Source organism: Betta splendens, chromosome 11, assembly GCF_900634795.4.
Source record: "Betta splendens chromosome 11, fBetSpl5.4, whole genome shotgun sequence".
Taxonomy (NCBI): Eukaryota; Metazoa; Chordata; class Actinopteri; order Anabantiformes; family Osphronemidae; genus Betta; species Betta splendens.
In genome coordinates, this window is record NC_040891.2 from 13204258 (window position 1) to 13225852 (window position 21595).

The 21595-nt window shown below is 46.5% G+C and overlaps 2 protein-coding genes across 5 annotated transcripts; both read left to right on the top strand.

Annotated features, from left to right (window-relative positions):
• Positions 1–7128: 7128 nt before the first annotated feature.
• Positions 7129–12619, top strand: zc3h12ab (zinc finger CCCH-type containing 12Ab). 4 transcript variants are annotated; one of them, XM_029167570.3, is made up of 6 exons: positions 7129–7769; positions 8107–8650; positions 9759–9898; positions 10545–10779; positions 10863–10963; positions 11079–12619. In XM_029167570.3, the coding sequence occupies exons 2-6, from the start codon at positions 8310–8312 to the stop codon at positions 11927–11929; spliced, it is 1668 nt and encodes a 555-aa protein (XP_029023403.1). In that variant the 5' UTR covers positions 7129–7769; positions 8107–8309; the 3' UTR covers positions 11930–12619. The 4 variants fall into 4 exon arrangements, with proteins under 4 accessions (XP_029023403.1, XP_055368720.1, XP_029023401.1 ...); XM_055512745.1 differs by having other exon boundaries at positions 8135–8650; XM_029167568.3 differs by having other exon boundaries at positions 8148–8650.
• Positions 12620–14774: 2155 nt separating this feature from the next.
• smim13 (small integral membrane protein 13) lies at positions 14775–17196 on the top strand. Its single transcript, XM_029167633.3, has 3 exons — positions 14775–15001; positions 15144–15232; positions 15936–17196. The coding sequence occupies exons 2-3, from the start codon at positions 15157–15159 to the stop codon at positions 16124–16126; spliced, it is 267 nt and encodes an 88-aa protein (XP_029023466.1). The 5' UTR covers positions 14775–15001; positions 15144–15156; the 3' UTR covers positions 16127–17196.
• Positions 17197–21595: the final 4399 nt, after the last annotated feature.

The following is a 21595-nucleotide window of genomic DNA, read 5'->3' on the forward strand; positions in this document are numbered from 1 at the left end:
TGAAGCAGTGACTACACCTCAACCAGAACCAGAACCAGCTACAGCACCCAGCTCAGGTTCAGAACCACCTGGGTCAGATTCAGAACCACCTGAAGCAGTGACTACAGAGCAACCAGAACCAGTACCAGCTACAACACCCAGCTCAGGTTCAGAACCCTCTGGGTCAGATTTAGTAACACCTGAAGCAGTGACTACACCTCAACCAGAACCAGAACCAGCAACCATACCCAGCTCAGGTTCAGAACCATCTGGGTCAGATTCAGAACCACCTGAAGCAGTTGCTACACCTCAACCAGAACCAGAGCCAGCTACAACACCCAGCTCAGGTTCAGAACCATCTGGGTCAGATTCAGAACCACCTGAAGCAGTTGCTACACCTCAACCAGAACCAGCAACTACACCCAGCTCAGGTTCAGAACCATCTGGGTCAGATTTAGTAACACCTGAAGCAGTGACTACACCTCAACCAGAACCAGCTACAACACCCAGCTCAGGTTCAGAACCATCTGGGTCAGATTCAACAACACCTGAAGTAGTGACAACACCTCAACCAGAACCAGTTACAACACCCAGCTTAGGTTCAGAACCATCTGGGTCAGATTTAGTAACACCTGAAGCAGTGACTACACCTCAACCAGAACCAGAACCAGCTACAGCACCCAGCTCAGGTTCAGAACCACCTGGGTCAGATTCAGAACCACCTGAAGCAGTGACTACAGAGCAACCAGAACCAGTACCAGCTACAACACCCAGCTCAGGTTCAGAACCATCTGGGTCAGATTTAGTAACACCTGAAGCAGTGACTACACCTCAACCAGAACCAGAACCAGCAACCATACCCAGCTCAGGTTCAGAACCATCTGGGTCAGATTCAGAACCACCTGAAGCAGTTGCTACACCTCAACCAGAACCAGAGCCAGCTACAACACCCAGCTCAGGTTCAGAACCATCTGGGTCAGATTCAGAACCACCTGAAGCAGTTGCTACACCTCAACCAGAACCAGCAACTACACCCAGCTCAGGTTCAGAACCATCTGGGTCAGATTTAGTAACACCTGAAGCAGTGACTACACCTCAACCAGAACCAGCTACAACACCCAGCTCAGGTTCAGAACCATCTGGGTCAGATTCAACAACACCTGAAGTAGTGACAACACCTCAACCAGAACCAGTTACAACACCCAGCTTAGGTTCAGAACCATCTGGGTCAGATTTAGTAACACCTGAAGCAGTGACTACACCTCAACCAGAACCAGAACCAGCTACAGCACCCAGCTCAGGTTCAGAACCACCTGGGTCAGATTCAGAACCACCTGAAGCAGTGACTACAGAGCAACCAGAACCAGTACCAGCTACAACACCCAGCTCAGGTTCAGAACCCTCTGGGTCAGATTTAGTAACACCTGAAGCAGTGACTACACCTCAACCAGAACCAGAACCAGCAACCATACCCAGCTCAGGTTCAGAACCATCTGGGTCAGATTCAGCCACACCTGAAGCAGTGGCTACACCTCAACCAGAACCAGCTACAACACCCAGCTCAGGTTCAAAACCACCTGGGTCAGATTCAGAACCACCTGAAGCAGTGACTACACATCAACCAGAACCAGTACCAGCTACAAAACCCAGCTTAGGTTCAGAACCATCTGGGTCAGATTCAGCTACACCTGAAGCAGTGACTACACCTCAACCAGAACCAGTTACAACACCCAGCTTAGGTTCAGAACCATCTGGGTCAGATTTAGTAACACCTGAAGCAGCTACTACACCTCAACCAGAACCAGCTACAACACCCAGCTCAGGTTCAGAACCATCTGGGTCAGATTCAGCCACACCTGAAGCAGTGACTACACCTCAACCAGAACCAGGTACAACACCCAGCTCAGGTTCAGAACTACCTGGGTCAGATTCAGAACCACCTGAAGCAGTGACTACACATCAACCAGAACCAGTACCAGCTACAAAACCCAGCTCAGGTTCAGAACCATCTGTGTCAGATTTAGTAACACCTGAAGCAGTGACTACACCTCAACCAGAACCAGCTACAACACCCAGCTCAGGTTCAGAACCATCTGGGTCAGATTCAGCTACACCTGAAGCAGTGACTACACCTCAACCAGAACCAGAACCAGCAACCATACCCAGCTCAGGTTCAGAACCACCTGGGTCAGATTCAGAACCACCTGAAGCAGTGACTACACATCAACCAGAACCAGAACCAGCTACAGCACCCAGCTCAGGTTCAGAACCATCTGTGTCAGATTTAGTAACACCTGAAGCAGTGACTACACCTCAACCAGAACCAGAACCAGCTACAACACCCAGGTCAGGTTCAGAACCATCTGGGTCAGATTCAGCAACACCTGAAGCAGTGACTACACCTCAACCAGAACCAGAACCAGCTACAACACCCAGGTCAGGTTCAGAACCATCTGGGTCATATTCAGCAACACCTGAAGCAGTGACTACACCTCAACCAGAACCAGAACCAGCAGCTACACCCAGCTCAGGTTCAGCAACACCCGGGTCAGATTCAGAACCACCTGAAGCAGTGACTACACATCAACCAGAACCAGAACCAGCTACAGCACCCAGCTCAGGTTCAGAACCATCTGTGTCAGATTTAGTAACACCTGAAGCAGTGACTACACCTCAACCAGAACCAGCAACTACACCAAGCTCAGGTTCAGAACCATCTGGGTCAGATTCAGCAACACCTGAAGCAGTGACTACACCTCAACCAGAACCAGAACCAGCAACCATACCCAGCTCAGGTTCAGCACCTCCTGGGTCAGATTCAGAACCACCTGAAGCAGTGACTACAGAGCAACCAGAACCAGTACCAGCTACAAAACCCAGCTTAGGTTCAGAACCATCTGGGTCAGATTCAGCTACACCTGAAGCAGTGACTACACCTCAACCAGAACCAGTTACAACACCCAGCTTAGGTTCAGAACCATCTGGGTCAGATTCAGCAACACCTGAAGCAGTGACTACACCTCAACCAGAACCAGAACCAGCTACAACACCCAGGTCAGGTTCAGAACCATCTGGGTCATATTCAGCAACACCTGAAGCAGTGACTACACCTCAACCAGAACCAGAACCAGCAGCTACACCCAGCTCAGGTTCAGCAACACCCGGGTCAGATTCAGAACCACCTGAAGCAGTGACTACACATCAACCAGAACCAGAACCAGCTACAGCACCCAGCTCAGGTTCAGAACCATCTGTGTCAGATTTAGTAACACCTGAAGCAGTGACTACACCTCAACCAGAACCAGCAACTACACCAAGCTCAGGTTCAGAACCATCTGGGTCAGATTCAGCAACACCTGAAGCAGTGACTACACCTCAACCAGAACCAGAACCAGCAACCATACCCAGCTCAGGTTCAGCACCTCCTGGGTCAGATTCAGAACCACCTGAAGCAGTGACTACAGAGCAACCAGAACCAGTACCAGCTACAAAACCCAGCTTAGGTTCAGAACCATCTGGGTCAGATTCAGCTACACCTGAAGCAGTGACTACACCTCAACCAGAACCAGTTACAACACCCAGCTTAGGTTCAGAACCATCTGGGTCAGATTCAGCAACACCTGAAGCAGTTGCTACACCTCAACCAGAACCAGCTACAGCAACTACACCAAGCTCAGGGTTAGAAACATCTGGGTCAGTTTCAGCAACACCTGAAGCAGCTACTACACCTCAACCAGAACCAGCTACAACACCCAGCTCAGGTTCAGAACCATCTGGGTCAGATTCAGTAACACTTGAAGCAGCAACTACACCTCAACCAGAACCAGCAACCATACCCAGCTCAGGTTCAGAACCATCTGGGTCAGATTCAGCCACACCTGAAGCAGTGACTACACCTCAACCAGAACCAGGTACAACACCCAGCTCAGGTTCAGAACCACCTGGGTCAGATTCAGAACCACCTGAAGCAGTGACTACACATCAACCAGAACCAGTACCAGCTACAAAACCCAGCTCAGGTTCAGAACCATCTGTGTCAGATTTAGTAACACCTGAAGCAGTGACTACACCTCAACCAGAACCAGCTACAACACCCAGCTCAGGTTCAGAACCATCTGGGTCAGATTCAGCTACACCTGAAGCAGTGACTACACCTCAACCAGAACCAGAACCAGCAACCATACCCAGCTCAGGTTCAGAACCACCTGGGTCAGATTCAGAACCACCTGAAGCAGTGACTACACATCAACCAGAACCAGAACCAGCTACAGCACCCAGCTCAGGTTCAGAACCATCTGTGTCAGATTTAGTAACACCTGAAGCAGTGACTACACCTCAACCAGAACCAGAACCAGCTACAACACCCAGCTCAGGTTCAGAACCATCTGGGTCAGATTCAGCTACACCTGAAGCAGTGACTACACCTCAACCAGAACCAGAACCAGCAACCATACCCAGCTCAGGTTCAGAACCACCTGGGTCAGATTCAGAACCACCTGAAGCTGCTACTACACCTCAACCAGAACCAGCTACAACACCCAGCTCAGGTTCAGAACCATCTGGGTCAGATTCAGTAACACTTGAAGCAGCAACTACACCTCAACCAGAACCAGAACCAGAACCAGCAACCATACCCAGCTCAGGTTCAGAACCACCTGAAGCAGTGACTACACATCAACCAGAACCAGTACCAGCTACAAAACCCAGCTCAGGTTCAGAACCATCTGGGTCAGTTTCAGCTACACCTGAAGCAGTGACTACACCTCAACCAGAACCAGTTACAACACCCAGCTTAGGTTCAGAACCATCTGGGTCAGATTCAGCAACACCTGAAGCAGTGACTACACCTCAACCAGAACCAGCTACAGCACCCAGCTCAGGTTCAGAACCATCTGTGTCAGATTTAGTAACACCTGAAGCAGTGACTACACCTCAACCAGAACCAGCAACTACACCAAGCTCAGGTTCAGAACCATCTGGGTCAGATTCAGCAACACCTGAAGCAGTGACTACACCTCAACCAGAACCAGAACCAGCAACCATACCCAGCTCAGGTTCAGAACCACCTGGGTCAGATTCAGAACCACCTGAAGCAGTGACTACACATCAACCAGAACCAGTACCAGCTACAACACCCAGCTCTGGTTCAGAACCATCTGAGTCAGATTCAGCCACACCTGAAGCAGTGGCTACACCTCAACCAGAACCAGAACCAGCAACTACACCCAGCTCAGGTTCAGCAACACCTGGGTCAGATTCAGAACCACCTGAAGCAGTGGGTACACCTCAACCAGAACCAGAACCAGCAACTACACCCAGCTCAGGTTCAGCAACACCTGGGTCAGATTCAGAACCACCTGAAGCAGTGACTACACATCAACCAGAACCAGAACCAGCTACAGCACCCAGCTCAGGTTCAGAACCACCTGTGTCAGATTTAGTAACACCTGAAGCAGTGACTACACCTCAACCAGAACCAGCAACCATACCCAGCTCAGGTTCAGAACCACCTGGGTCAGATTCAGAACCACCTGAAGCAGTGACTACACATCAACCAGAACCAGTACCAGCTACAACACCCAGCTCAGGTTCAGAACCATCTGGGTCAGATTCAGCAACACCTGAAGCAGTGGCTACACCTCAACCAGAACCAGAACCAGCAACTACACCAAGCTCAGGGTTAGAAACATCTGGGTCAGTTTCAGCAACACCTGAAGCAGCTACTACACCTCAACCAGAACCAGCTACAACACCCAGCTCAGGTTCAGAACCATCTGGGTCAGATTTAGTAACACCTGAAGCAGTGACTACACCTCAACCAGAACCAGCTACAACACCCAGCTCAGGTTCAGAACCATCTGGGTCAGATTCAGCCACACCTGAAGCAGTGGCTACACCTCAACCAGAACCAGAACCAGCAACCATACCCAGCTCAGGTTCAGCACCTCCTGGGTCAGATTCAGCAACACCTGAAGTAGGGGCTACACCTCAACCAGAACCAGGTACAACACCCAGCTCAGGTTCAGAACCACCTGGGTCAGATTCAGAACCACCTGAAGCAGTGACTACACATCAGCCAGAACCAGTACCAGCTACAACACCCAGCTCAGGTTCAGAACCATCTGGGTCAGATTCATCAATTCCTGAAGCAGTTGCTACACCTCAACCAGAACCAGCAACTACACCAAGCTCTGGTTCAGAACCATCTTGGTCAGATTCAGCAACACCTGAAGTAGTGACTACACCTCAACCAGAACCAGAACCAGCTACAACACCCAGCTCAGGTTCAGAACCATCTGGGTCAGATTCAGCCACACCTGAAGCAGTGACTACACCTCAACCAGAACCAGCTACAACACCCAGCTCAGAAGAAGCATTTTCATCAAACCCAAAAACACCTAGTTTGGTTTTGGAAACCACATCACACCTAGTGACTCAGTTATCAACATCTTCTGAATCGAAAATAACACCTGATACACCAACTGCAGCGACATCTGCTTGGCAAGATTCAGAAATCACGCACGTTGCAACTTCATTACAAACATCCCCTGGTCCTGATTTGGAAATAGCAGTTGAAATAGCAACTTTAAAACCAGCAACACCCAACCAGGACTCAGAATTGCCTCAGTCAACGACAGCACCTTTTCTTGCTGTGGATTCAGAAATGTCTCCTGAAGCAACAACCACGACACCACCAGCATCAACTGGCCAGGATTCAAAAACCAGAAGTGAAGCATCTACTACGAAATCTTCTTCTGATTCACATCCTTCTGTTATCCCTTTTATACCTACGAAAACAGGACACAAGACAAAACCACACTGGAGGCAACGTAATTGTCACAAAGGATAATCTGAAAAAAGTAATAATAAAATAAAAGTTTTTTTTTCTGATATTAGTCAACAAGTAACAGAAACCTGGAATTGTATTATGTCCTGACAGCATTAATAAATTAAACAGAACAATTGGAACTTTTTTACGCCCTCTTTGCAGAGTCCATATTGGGCGTTAGAGTGTAAAATAAAATAAAAGGAAATTAACTTCACAGATTCATCATGGTTTCACATTTAGAAATACCCAGAGAATGAAAAGACTGTGACACATTCTGTTTCACTTCTATGTGCGTTTCACATGAATCCATTTGGTTTTTATTGGGGCAGATATTTTTGCATCATAGCTGAAAGGTGAAGTAATGTAACCTTATGGCATCCTGGTGCATTTCTTACATTACATTGGCCCAAAGTCTCTTGTTTTGAGAGTTTTGAGAATGAACAAACACATACTTATTAATTTACATTTATCTTATTTAGTTTAATTTATCCTGTAACCACATCTTTAAAGTGCCATTAATTTTCATCATTTTTCGAGGCGTCTTTCAGCCCTGCCCCTATTGTAAACGTGGTAGATCCGCCCCTGCGCGTCCTATCGCGCTGCTGCTACTTAGTTGTTACATGCGGACAATACGCTGGATTCCGGTCGCGTTTATCGCGTAGATCTTGCTGAATCTGCAGTGGTTTCGGTGATTTTCCTGCCTGACACACAGCGGCAGATGAACACAGATCACTTGTAGAGATCAGCAGACGCTTCAAACTGGAAGAGCAGCGTGTGACCCGCCCGGTGCTCGCTCGCCTGCCGCCTGGTCGCTGTCAAGAAAAGGAAACGCCCCAGCTTCCTCGTACCGGCGGATCGTCGCCGCCGTCCGCCGCCGTCAGCTGTGTCACTTTTCACGTGAAACTCCGAGCGGAAGGACGAACCTGGCAACTCGTCCGCGACTTTTAGAGACTCGTCACAGGTGAGTTTAATGGTTTGAGGTGAAAGGAAATGGAAACTATCGGAGCGACTTTACGCGCAACAAAGTTAAAGTTTGTATGTCCTTTGATTGACCACAAAGCGAGAAGAGAAGTGTAATTGTTTCGTTTTTCGCTTCTGCGTTGCATCACGTTGAACTTCAAAATAAAAGGCGCGGTTAGTGAAAGAGAGAAAAACCGAACCAACACAGAAAATAATGTAAAATGTTCACCACAGCTAAAGAGATTGTGTTAAATAGAGTGTAATGCATAATTAAACAAACAGAAGATGAAGGAGATGGTTTTAACCATAGCTTATGTTTTGTTCTTCTCTTTTGAAAGACGTGTATTTTCTTTTAAAACACCTGAGGTCTTCCTCACAGGTGGAACATGAGGGAGATGCACTGAGGAAGAATAGATGAGCTGAAGTCGCTGTCTTGTCCTCGTCCAGTGTCATAAAGTCGTAGCTGAGCCTCACTCCACCTGCATGGACCCCACCTCCCACCGCTCCACACTGAAGACCGTTCCCCGAGTCCTGTGAGAACATGTTGACGGCTGAATCTGAGCCGCGCTCGGACGCCCGGGCCCTGGAGGCGCAGCTGGACTTCTTCCACAAGCTGGGCTACTCCACGGCGCAGGTCCAGGCCGTCCAGAGGAAGTTTGGCCCCAGCATTGATACGGACAAGCTCCTGGGGGAGCTGGTGAAGGTCGGGGGGGCGGCGGCGGCCACCGTGTCGGTGCTGGTGCCCAGAGGAGACCTGCAGGCGCGCGGTCCCGCGCTGCAGGTGCCCGTCACCGCGCGCTCCCGCAGCAGGGACGGCGACAGCGACGAGGACGAGGATGCGCTCAGGCCCATCGTCATCGACGGCAGCAACGTGGCCATGAGGTGGGAATGAGTGTGAGAGTCTGTTGCGCTTGTCGTTGTCACGAGGAAACGATTTTGAAGAGTGATAAAAAACAGCTCTCTTTTACTGCTGACATGTGTCAGCAGTAATTTGCTGCCTCATGAGGACCGGGTACGCTTTGTACACATATTCTATCAGGTTGAGACACGTTGTGTTTGTTTAGGCAAAGCTGTGTTTTATTTCTCCTCATTCCGTCTCTTTTGTTATTTTAAGATCGTAATCTGTCCTCTAGCAGCTCCATAGATTGTTCAGTTGGAACAAAGGCCAGTTTTCCAGTTGCTTTGACATGTTGCTCGTCGTTGTGTTTGAGATGAATCATTTAGTGAAAGTGAATTGAAAAATGATTTAAAACCCATCTGAGCTGATCGCAGGACACGGTGTGACCCATTTTCTACCACGTGGGAACAGGATCAGGTTAACGACGGTTCCCATTAATCGCTCTGTGTCGCCGTCGTCCATGTTCGAGCCTCAGACTCGACCTCATGACGCCACGTCTGTGGTGCCTTCAGGTGTTTAGGCTCTTGCTCGTTCGTTCTGGGTTCCGGTTCGGTCGGTCAGGCGTCGACGCCGGGCTACGGCCGCTTCCCGTACCCTCCGCGTGCGGGACTGAGCGAGGTGGGAACGCCGCGTGCGAAGCCGAGACGCACCCGCACGGACACGCTGCACCGAAGCTGCTCAAATATGCAAATCAGAGCTTGTACGTACACATTTCCTTGAAGAACATTCTCGCTTATAGAGAAAAGATTTAATTTCAGCGGGAACAGGCCTGGCGGCTTTTCAACGCACGGCTCGCCTCTGCAGTATCTTCTTTCCTCATTCTCTGATGACCTTTTCTATTATCACAGCTGAGCTTGGTTAATATGAACACACATGGACATTCGTGTCATTATATCATCAGTCAGATCATCTTTCATGGGGAAAGACGATATGAAATCACGGTTGGCTCCGGGTACAGATTTCATGTTAAGTGGGTGATAATGAATAATTTCTTGAAGGAACATGAGAGTTTCCGGGTCTGAAGGATAATAAATAAAGGAGCCCATGTGTTCCATGCTGGAGCCTCTAACAGACTCTTCCTTCTCTATCCAGCCACGGCAACAAGGAAGTTTTCTCGTGTCTGGGAATTCAGTTGGCCGTGAACTTCTTCCTGGATCGAGGCCACACGGAGGTGACGGTGTTTGTTCCGTCGTGGAGGAAGGAGCAGCCCCGGCCGGACGTGCCCATCACAGGTAGGACCAGGGGGATTCACGCACTTCCTCCTCCACCTGGCAGCGCCGACACTGGCCTCATTGTTCAGGCTGAGGTGGAACTGCAGCGCTGTCAAGCTCCGTTTCTTTATTAATCACAGTCAGGGCTGAAATTGTTTGTCCTTTTGTTTTGACTTTGATGAGACAGAATGAGCAGGACCCGGTTTGAGAAATGCTTCTCTGTGGGGGAATTACCCTACGTAGGCTTCACATTTTGAAATACTAAGTAAGCAAGTTTCACCAGTGTTCTAAGGAGCCGTCTTAACGGTGCACAGGGTTTTTCCTTTGGTTCGTGACGCCGAGCAGTGAGTGAAGAGGCTGTTTCTGCGTCGTGGCCTAGATCTGGAAGCACCGCGCTCGCTTTGTGGAGATAAACTGATAACTGCTGATTATTTCCAGGTCTGGCTGCAGGATGTTGCTGGGAAATACCCAAATGAAAATGCAGCTAGGGCTCCTGATAAGTGCTCATGACGTGTTTGTGTGTGTATGATTTACCGCAGGCAGCTAGAATCATTGATTTACACCGTGCTTCCAGCTGCAGACAGATGTTCCACCGCTGAGACTCACAGCTTTCACAGGCTCAGCGTTCACCGAAGGCTGAATGCAGTGTGCCACGTGTGGTTCACAGATCAGCACATTCTCCGCGACCTGGAGAGGAGGAAGATCCTGGTGTTCACGCCGTCGCGCCGCGTCGCCGGCAAGCGGGTCGTGTGCAACGACGACTGCTTCATCGTGAAGCTGGGCTACGAGTCAGACGGCGTCGTCGTGTCCAACGACATGTACCGGGACCTGCAGGGAGAGAAGCCGGAGTGGAAGCGCTTCATCGAGGAGAGGCTGCTCATGTTCTCCTTCGTCAACAACAAGTGAGTCCTCGTGTTCCGTCGCTGGAACCTGATGCTGGAAGGTTCCTCTTCGGGCCTAATGCTTGGATTTTACCCTGACGCAGGTTCATGCCTCCTGATGATCCTCTGGGGCGCCATGGACCCACCCTGGAGAACTTCCTACGACGGTTCCCGAAAACGCCCAAGAAACAGCCGTGTCCCTATGGTGGGAAAATCTGCCTTTTGTCGAAACATTTGTCTGTTACTTTGGTTCAAAAGAAATGAAGAAGACAAATATTAAGTTATTACACTTGTCTAAATGTCCTGTTTTCTGCTTTCAGCGAAGAAATGTACATATGGGAGCAAATGTAAGTTTCTCCACCCTGAGCGAGCCAAACAGCCCCACTCCTCTGCAGACGAGCCCCGGGGGAACGCCAAGCACCCGTCCACAGCTCACAAACAGCCCTCGGCCCGGTCTAGTCCGGTGCCTGGACAGAGCCTGTCGCAGGTGGAGGACATGGCAAAGAAGCTGACGCTAAGGCAGGAGGGCAGCCCAGATCACAGGAACGAGCCCGTGGTCCAGGTGAAGGCCAACCACCGCTCCAGCAGGAGAGCAGCGTCTAGAAAGGAGAAGAGCCAGCAGCCGACCTCGGACTACGGCTCCCAGGAGCAGCTGGACTCTGGCTTAGGCTCCATAGACAGTCAGCCAGCGGAGGCTCCCTCCTACGGCGGCTGCCAGCAGAACCACAGTGCGAGGCACCAGCACTGTGCTCCTAGAAGTGCCCCGTGCAGCTGCTGCCCCAGCCGGCGGCCCCCAGCGGACCTCCAGCCGCACGGCGCTGCAGCTAGCAGCTACGCCGCCCACATGGCTCCCTACAGCCCCCATCACTGTGCCAGCTACGGCGCATACACGCCCAGCCTGCCCCCGTACAGCTGCTCGGCCTCTGCCCAGCACCACCCGCAGCACTACTGGTCCGCTCAGCCCGGGGCGCCGGCCCGGACGGTCCGCAGCCTGCCAGCGGAGGGCGATCCCAGCGCCAAGGAGAGAGAGGTCATCCGGAAGAAGCTCCTCGCCATCTTCAGCGCCCCGCTAGTCGACGCGGCAATGAACATGTCGCCCCAGACGCTGGATCCTCAAATACTCGTTGCTGAGATTCTGATGCTGCAGAGTCAGAACCGCTCGCTGAGGTGAAGCCTGAAATCACGTCTTTCTGTGGAAAGGCTGAAGAGGCCGTCGAAGCGGTGATAAACATGAGTTTGTGTTTCCTGTATTGTGGTATCCACCCCTGACGCTTTGGAGTTGTCTCTCACCGGACAGAATAAGAGGCTGCATGTTGTTGATACAAATTGTATCTTTATTTTAATATCTAAAAATGACTGTGGACTTAAATGCCACTTCCTGGAATTAAAAGGGACGCCACGCAGATTTTCTGCTAAAGTCGAAGACAAGTGATCTTTTTTATGAGGAGTTGTTGACTGAGCTTATGTTAGTGATGGTGTTTTCCTGGATTTCTTCATAGACCAGCGATAAAACAATGTGTAGTTGGTGTCATATTGGCACTGCACACGGCTGCAGCATGCTAGTTTTCCATGAAAACATACGTTTGCAGCCGTGCTCACATTAGTGCAAAACATTTTCTAATGATCACTTTGTTACTCATTTGTAATCAAAGGTTTTATTATCCCGTTTCTGTGTTTATTCAGTTTTTTGTATTATTAACCTGCTGCAGCAGTTACTTGCTGTAAGCTTTTTTTATGGTATTTATGACAAGTGACATGACAAAATTTAAATCATTGAAAGCAAGATTAAAAAAATGTCAGTGGGAATTGTGCTAATTATAGTTAAATTAAAGTCAATAGAGATAATATAAAGTAATGTTCAGATGCCTCTCTTAAGTGTGTTTGTGTGTGTGTGTGTGTATATATTATATTATAGTTTACATTGAGTATCCTTATGTAAAAAGCAAAAAAGTCTGTATGCAAAACATGCAACGCTGCCTAGAACACGTACTCACAGGTCACAGGAGCTGCAGGTTAAAACCAACATCATGAGTCACATTAAAACTTGTTCCCCAACACAAAACCACAATGTTGCTTCTGCAGCCGAATTGAAGCACTTTTATTATCTGTACAAAGGAATAACCTACAAAAAAGCGATGGTTTGGCTGTTCTCCCCAAATTAGATAGTTTTCAAGGAGAATCAGATTATTATTCGATTTTGGTCATCAGATACAAACTACATGGGAAAACAGAAAAAAATCATTTAAATTATTTTAAAGTCACAGCTGAAATAAACAAAAGAAGAAAATAAATATTGGATTAGGTTAAATTGGCGTGTGTTTGCTTCAGATGCAGACAAAAAACAAAATGACACCTGACATTGAGTGTAAAGTTTAATGACTCATTCGTGGAAACGGTTTTCCAATCATGTGCTCCTGTTGTACTTCCCCACTTCTGGTGCAAAATGATTTTCATCAAATACAAATTAATACACACTCAATGCAAATGATGGGCGGAGCTGTAGTCTCATAAAATACTGATCCAGGAAATGTTCTTGTTGGTTTGCTAACTTTAGCATTTTGGCAAAGATATAAGGATGGAGTTACAAATAAATATTTCATACCCCTTTATGTAGTCAAACCCAACTTTTCCATAGAATTTTTAGAATTGTTTTTACTTTACTTGCTTAAAAAACAATAAATATGATAATGTCAAAGTTGTTAGCATTGTATTAGCAAATAAACAAGCACATTAACCTTTAACTCCTATCATAGTCAATGTAAACTTCTTTTTCCATGATCCCACCACCGTGTTTAATGGTGAATAGGGATAGAGGCATTTTGACCTCTTGTCACCAATCCAAAGCCACATGTACCAACAGAGCTCAGGTTTGCCAAAGTGCTCAATGTACATACAAAATCTTTGCAGATATAGGTTTAATAACTTGGAAGCTAAAAATACGTGACATTAAGACACGTGGAGACATGCACAGTCTGCACAGTTATCCCCGTGAAACGACACGTTCTGTGGTACTTTCAGATATGGAACAGGTGAAGCTGCAGATGTGGGTGATGATTCTCCACTGTTATTTTATCTATATAGCAGTTGTAGACTGCTAATAAACAAATAAACCAAATTACATTATTGGTATAACAGAATCTGAAGCCAGAGGAACATTCCCTAGGGCCCTGGGCTGGGCTCACATACCTGCACTACACACTTCACCTCACTCTGTTTAAAATGCCATTACAGGTGACTCATGTTCTGTCTGTGCCTCAGCACAATATGCAAATACAAATATAAAGAAAGGATCGGTCCAGACATGACCTGTTGTTTCTACATTACACACACACACACACACACACACACACACACACACAAACAAACCGTTGGTTTAAAGGTTTCTCCCTGTTTGGAAACAGACAGAAACTTTCAGCTCCAGTACTGGAACACATGTAAATCAATTACATCATATCATATCACACAGAGCTTCCTATTTTCACTGCACTGCACCTAAATCTGCACTGCACTTTTGACAATGAAAATATATGGTATGAACGTCCTAAGTTGCTCTAGAAAAGTAAAGAATTTCACCGTAGAGAGGAAATAGGATGCAAATGTTTAATAATGACTCCACCTGGTGGACCCAAAAAATGGAATGTTGCTTTAATTCATGATTTTCAATATAAATCAATCAGAACCCGCATTAAGTAGAAGTAGAAGTAGACACACTGCATTTCAAGTTTTAGGAAGGAGATTGAGTTTCTGGTTAAAGGGGCATTCCTGGGCTACACTTGCACGTGTGAGTTATTAACATTTACAAAAGAGAGTATTTTAGTAATTAAGAACTACAGTAAAACTTTTGACAAAGCAGCATTTAAATGTTTCACTCCCCTTTACCTCTTGCGCCCCTGCTGGTAATGATAATAAATATGCCTGAAAATGATGATGACGGGTTCAATAAAACTATAAAAAAAGTTAACGTTTGACATAAACTACATTACCCAGGAGTCCGTTCTTCCTGCGCAGGCGCAGTTGAGAGTGACTTCATGACGCTGTTGTTTTGACCCAGTAACTGTACTGTTCGGTCTGCTGCAGCGGAGCTGGCACATACATGTTGCAGTTATGTAGCTCACAGCAGAAGGACTTTACCCCCCGGAGACCAGCTGTCGATCGCTAATGCTCCAGTCCTCGCGCTGTTTGGAGACCGATTCCGAAACCACTGCGGCTCCGTTAATTAGCTAGCTAGCCAGCTAGCCTGCAGGTTAGCAACACGCCGCTACTTTGCGAGGCGCTGCTGTTTGTTTCTATTTTTGTAGTCGCTCCGGGTCTCTGCAAACTGTTGTGTGGTGGGAAGTAGAAACGTACACACCCGCCTTTCTCCTTAATGCTGTGTTTGCCTCCAGGGGTCCGGCTAAGATGTGGCAAAGTGTCGGGCTCACACTGCTGGTCATTGTGGCCACACTTGTCTGCGCGCTGCTTTTCATGCTGTTTGGTAAGTTTCATAAATTATCACCCAAAACTTACTTGCATAACGGGTTTACAGCCTAATATGTTCTGTGACGACGAAGTCAGCGGGTCTGGGCAACTCACCGAAGGCTAAGGCCACGACACGAGGCTGGGACACGGCTAACATTCACTAGAGCTCTCAGGAAGAAATGTCGTCAAAGTCTTCATCAAAAATGTCGAACAGCACTTTTATAAGTGATTCGATTGGGTCAAAGTCTTGGTGACCGGGAAGTTTCGATTACAGTAGAGAGTTTCTATTTTTATCACGTGCAGAAGAGGAAAGTGAATCAGATGTCAGCTGTGGCTGCTTTTTGTTACTGATATGAGGCCTCTTCAGAAAGTCTCATCTTAACCTCTAGCATTAGGTTCAGAGTTTATATTGTGACAGTTTGTTCTCTCTCTCTCTCTCTCTCTCTCTCTCTCTGAACTGGCTGGGCAGCCTACCTGCACAAAAGGCCATCATATACATTATTGATTTATTACCTAGATTATATTTGTAGTTGCTTTTATTGGCTAGTCCTGCAGTGGTAAATGAAACACTAATATCCTTAAGTCAACTAAGCAATTTAACAGTGTACACACATTCTGTTACAATGAAAACACACCTTATGTTCAAATTTGTCCTTCTATCATTATATATTTGAAGTGTCTTCAGAGTAAATACAATATTTCTCTTCCTTACCCTTCAGGTTGGTATGTAGTGTGGCAGCTATTCCTGTCCAAATTCAAGTTCCTGCGTGAACTTGTTGGGGATGCTGGAACCCCTCAGGCTGAAGCTCAACCGTCCGACACCAAGAGTGAACGTACAGCTAATGTCCCAACACGAAATCGGCCCAAAACTGCACGCCAAAGATTTGCGACGCCCGACGGCACTTTGTAGACATTCAGGCAGCCACTGTGTATCCCTCACGTAGAATCTGTCTCACCGCGACTGCTTGTCATCTTTGAAACATCACGTATGATCACTCGAGGTATTTCTCACTGACATGTGCCCTACACTACGCCAGGACCTTGTGGACACCCTTTAGTCAGCCCTCCTCTTCAACTGGACACTTTAAACTGACCAGGATGCAGGTCTTCTGGTTTCAAAGGGAAAAGCCATTCATGTAAATTATTGTCCATTACTACTTGTCATATGTTCATGTCCAGACTCACTGCACACGAGTCAGGCCTTTTTGTGTGTATGGTTATCCTGCTCAAGTGACAGGCAGCTCATGAGTGGCTCAGCTGCTTCCTGCCACCTCTGTGGGGGAAAAAAGGTGTTAATTCTCTTGTCTACATGTTTCAATCATGTATTTTTTTTTTTTAGCAGGAAAACACGAGCTGTTTTAAATGAGCTGCTCTACATCATTTTAGAAAGAACAACAGATAAACTGACAACTTGATTCTCTTGAAAAACAAAGTGCAATGAAAGGAATATTCAAGCTGCCATTTTGTAGTTTCACCCGAGGTGGAAAATCATCTAGTGGATAAAGCCCAGTGAAGAAATATGATAAATGACAAGGGCTTCATTCCAACTGTGTAAAACCTTTTTTCCTCCAACTTCTCCTTTACCCTTTTATAGATTTATACTTGAAGAGTCAGGAGAAACGTTTCAAGAAAACATCTGTAAGTGTTCACAAGCAGCTAATACACATGACAAAGCTCCAGTGTTGGAGCAATGAAGGAGACTCCCTGCTGCAGGAAACCTGCCCTCCCCCATCCTCGCGATCTCACCTGTATCAGTGCCTGTTGAAATGGCATCTACTCTTTGTTACATGGCCTCCTTTTGTACAGGCAACTGTAGTTTGACTGCCATGAAAGGGCAGCTCGAAGCTGATCAGGTCCTAGTCTGTAATCGGTGATGTCGCGTCCTTCCAGGTACAACTCATGTAACTGTTGCACCTTTTTTTTTATCAGCAGTGTTTTTCTTCAGTGGAGCGATTGCTTCAAATAAACATGTCACAGTTGTGTGTTTGTGTTTTCCTTTTCTGGAGATGTTGGATCTTGGTGAAACGTCATCTGTTTATTATTTACGTGGGCTTGCTGTTTAGGAAAATGTTCTATTGAAGCTCCACTGCTCATTCTACAGTTTAACCACTAGGTGGCAGTATGACCTTCAAAAAAATCTCCAACACAAGGTCGTTTACAATTTTCAGTGTGTTCCTTAATGACTTATTAATTATCAGTGGTGGACGATAATTAACAACTGTGTGGCCATGTTTACTGTAGGTACATGTTTGTTTTTAGGTGAGAGGGGATGAAACGTTTTAAGATGGTATTTAACTACTAACTAATGAAATATGGAAAAATTGAATAAATTTGCAGCTGTTTTGGGATAAAGAGACAAAGTAGAAGGTAAAATGCACCCTATAATAAGAAAGCCTGTCCCGGCTCCACTGTGCTCCGCTAACCAGTCTTTCAGTTTGCTCTGATGGTTGACTTCAAATGACTTCCATAAATCACTGTCCCACACCTCAGTGCAGTGGATCCATCTACTGTAAGTGTATTCTACATGGAGCCTGTCTAAGTTTAAAAGACCGTTTCGTCTCTGCAATGACTTAATCAATTGCAGCCCCAGGACCTCTATTATATTCCTGATCTGCTGTAAGGATGCGTCGACTCAGTTCGCTCCAGCAAAGCAGCCACAAATGCAACAATACATATGGAAACATTTCACTTCATTCTGGAATAAACTGAGCTATAAAGAAAATTGTTTTAAAATGTTTAGTATTTGAAGGCAGAGGCAGGAGGTTCAATACACTACTGATCCTTTCAAAGTTCACATGTATTGAATTTCCTGCGTTTGTGGCTTTAGAGCCTTTTCTGTGCCAGTCAGCGCTTTTACAACTCAAATTAGCATTTCAGTCATGACTGCAGCATAAACTGAGCCTGCATCTGCAGCTACAACTTCATACCGAGAGCCAAAAACAGCAGCAGGAACTCAGGGTTAGAAGGAAGCTAAACACAGGACTTTCACCGAGGCGCTATCAATAGTCACGTTTGATGGACCACTCCAGTTCTGCTTTAGTGTTTCCTGTCTTAGTTTGGTCTCTTTTCTTTTGTAGTCATGTTTGTGCCTTTTCTGTGTCATCTTTGCAACTCTGGCAGTTGCAGCTCTGTTGTGCCTCGTTTAGTCTGTCTGTAGTTGCTCTCTGGGTCTTTGTAGTAAGTTTGTGCTATAATTATTTCCCCTTCATCCTTTTGTGTGTCCATGTGATTACTGTGCATCTCTTCTTGGTGGCTCCTCACATCTTTGTAGTTTTACTGTCTACATTTTTCTGCATATTTTGTGTGTTTTTTTAATTGTTTTTTGTCAATTTGCAATAGTTTTACATGTCTTTGTATTTATATTTGATCATTGAATGCCTTTTTAAAAATGCCTTTAAGTCCTTATGATTGTTTTGTGTCTTTTTTTGTTGATGTTGTCTCATTGTGGTTCATTTGTGATCTCATTGTGTTGCATGAATTTGTCCTCCCAATTGGTCATCCCAATTGGTTCCGTCTCTTTATGGAGATTTCATGTCTGAGGTCTTTGTTTCTTTGTATTCATTTTGTGTTTTTTTAGGTTGTTCTGCTTCTAGTTTTTGGTCTTTGTGTCCCTTGTTTTTTTGTCAGCTTGGTTCTTTTGAGTCTCTTTGCACTAATTTCAAGTCTCTTTGTGGTCATTCTGTGCCTTGTGCCTGAGCTCTATAACTTCAACACTTCCTGTAAGGGAATAAAACCAGTCACTATCGCAGAGGATCTGGTCCAGAATCTCCCTGACCTACTGGTTCTGGTTGACATAACAGGTAAAAGAGTTCGGTGCATGAGCCATCACTGCAAGAGCATAATTAAATGTCATTAAATATAAATAAGTTTTAAGTTAAGTATTTTGAGCACAGTAATAGAGTCATTCCACTGTGGCATGACTCAAAATTGGAGAATTCATTCGTCTGGAATATCCTGAATCCGCCATTCACTGGAAACAGATGAAGAAAATTAAGAAACCACCATTAGAGTAAATTAACTTTGAGGCGAACCTTCATTCGTCGTCGTATCCGCGCTAATGATGCCACCTCTCCCTCAGATCTGGCTGAGTGCATTTCTTGTGCAGCTGAGGCCTTTTTCCGAAAAGGAGGCCCTGCTGAGCTGCAAAGCTGTAATTTCAGAGACTGCAAATACTTTACAGGAAATGGTTGTGGTAAGCCAGAGAAATGACATAGACTCTCCAGTGCCCCTCTGACTCTATATATATACGTCTGTGCAGTTGCTCTGTGTTGAGTTGTTGCAGCACGTATGCATTGCACATTAAGGTGTTGGATGAGCCTCCGTTTGCTCTGCAGACAGTCGAGCAGCTGACATTTCCATTGTATATCACTGCGCGTTTCCATTTCAGCAGCCGGACACCTGTTTGCTTCTCTCTCTGCTCGACTAGACAGTATCTCATCAGGGACGCGGAGACGGAGCGCTCCGGGGATTGAAGGAAGTGCAGATTCAGCTCTCCTCCGTCTCCGCAGCACCTTGCGTATTTGTGCGACTGCGGTGAACCAGAGGAGGCCGTTTAGAAGATGTTGGGCTCGCTGCCCCTGGCGACAGACACAAACTGAAGCGTCTGATGCTGTCAGGTCCAGGACTGTGTGTTCTCGTCTGGGTGCACGTATTAGAGCTGCCAGGTCTAAAATAACTCATTGATTCTTTGAAACCCTCCCCAGGTCTCAAGCAATAACACCAGCCACAATTTTCCTTGTTCTCAGATTTAGAGCCACGAGGTTCCCAGAGATGCTATTACTATGGCCCACAAACAACATTTAAATGATTTTAATGATGTAAATAATATTTAAATATTGTATTTCAAATATTCTATTTATTAGCGCCAAACCTACGACATACACGTCTATATGTTTCCTATTTGTTCTTTTTTTTATAATCTTTTTGAGTTGCCTTTTATTTAACTTCAGCACCTGCGTCCACAACAGGATGTGGTTCCACAGGTAAGAAAAGAAGCTAATATTTGACCTTATGATCTTGTGAACTGGGTGTTTTTTAGCTAAATTAGTTTATGTAAAGACATTTGTTTTGCGAGTCATAAAATGTGAACAGTGTTTGAAGTTCATCGCGTGGGGGCTTAGCCTCTTAGCTTAAGCTGTACCGTTGGTGTTAGCATGCTAACTAGCCGAGCTGCGGTGTGTTACCGTGCAGCTTAGCTTTTTAGTTGATTATAGTGACGCAGCGTAGCTCGAACTGGAGTTAGCGTGTTTCTGCCAGTTAACCCAGTGGCAGGTGAAACCCAGTCACGGGTCCAGTGGCGCTAGCGTAACCTGCTTTTTGCACATTTAACGTGCACATGAGCTTGTTAGCATGTTACCGTTAGCATGTATCGCCCTCGTGGTTATCTGCGTAGCTGGAGACGTGTTAAAATGATTTTCAAGGAAACTCACTGCAGCCCCTCTAAGAACTTAAACCTCCCTTCCCTCGACTCCATTCGTTTCTGCTTTGTGCCTTTGTGGGACAGAGAATATGTCCGAGACAGACGTGAAAGGCGGGGCTGCAGCTCCTGATTTACTGTGTCTGTCTGGAAATATTGAAGTCCTTCTGAAAAGCCATTCCCCTCCAGATTCCTGCGCTTCTCATCTCCCAGGCGAGAGCACGGAGGGACGCGGTGAATGATAAAAACGGGTAGATCGCCAGTGGGAGAGCTCCAAGCACTTTAAATAAGAGTGTGATTTGGGAGCTGAAGGGGAAGATTCACTGGTTCAGGGCATCGCATCCTCATAATTTCCCCTCTGTCTATGGGGAGACACCATATTTCACTCCGATTAAAATGAAATGGGGGACAGAGGAGCAGGTGAACAAACGCATTCAGTCTGTTCGTCGTGTCCTGCAGCTGCTTATTGTCCAGTCTAACAGGCCTCAGACGTCCCATTCGTTCTGTACGTGTTCTCACGTCAATGCACTGTGAAGCATAGAGAACGTGTTGCAGCCGAGGGTCACTGACAAACATTTCTCACGGTCCGAAGAACACGTGTCGCAGCGTTTCCTCAGTCTCCCGCCCGTCGTTATTCACCGGGTGTCATATCTCATGTGCTGCAAGCAAACGTGAAGCCTTTTTTGGCACATGCACCTCATCCTGCAGCTTAGTGTGAAATCCTTTCAGCTCCATCTGCTCCGCTCCTTAATTACATTTTTAAAAGACTGAAGTGAAATGATGGGACAAAGGCTTTGACGTGTGCTTAAAAGTACAGTGCGTACAAATGCTGTGTGCACCGTGTGAATACTGGGAGCTTCTAGTACTAACAACTCACATCACAGCCTCGTAGGTGTTGGAGAAGATGTGAAAACAAAACTAAATTGAAAAAAGAAAGAGACATCTACTAGGCATCAGTGTGTG

What these genes read in the sequence shown, in the direction of transcription:
- zc3h12ab (XM_029167570.3), top strand. Translation starts at nt 8,310, where the DNA reads ATGTTGACGGCTGAATCTGAGCCGCGCTCGGACGCCCGGGCCCTGGAG. An exon ending in TTCTCCTTCGTCAACAACAA is followed by an intron (nt 10,780 to 10,862) that starts GTGAGTCCTCGT and finishes ACCCTGACGCAG; the next exon opens with GTTCATGCCTCCTGATGATC. An exon ending in GAAACAGCCGTGTCCCTATG is followed by an intron (nt 10,964 to 11,078) that starts GTGGGAAAATCT and finishes TTCTGCTTTCAG; the next exon opens with CGAAGAAATGTACATATGGG.
- smim13 (XM_029167633.3), top strand. Translation starts at nt 15,157, where the DNA reads ATGTGGCAAAGTGTCGGGCTCACACTGCTGGTCATTGTGGCCACACTT. An exon ending in GCTGCTTTTCATGCTGTTTG is followed by an intron (nt 15,233 to 15,935) that starts GTAAGTTTCATA and finishes CTTACCCTTCAG; the next exon opens with GTTGGTATGTAGTGTGGCAG.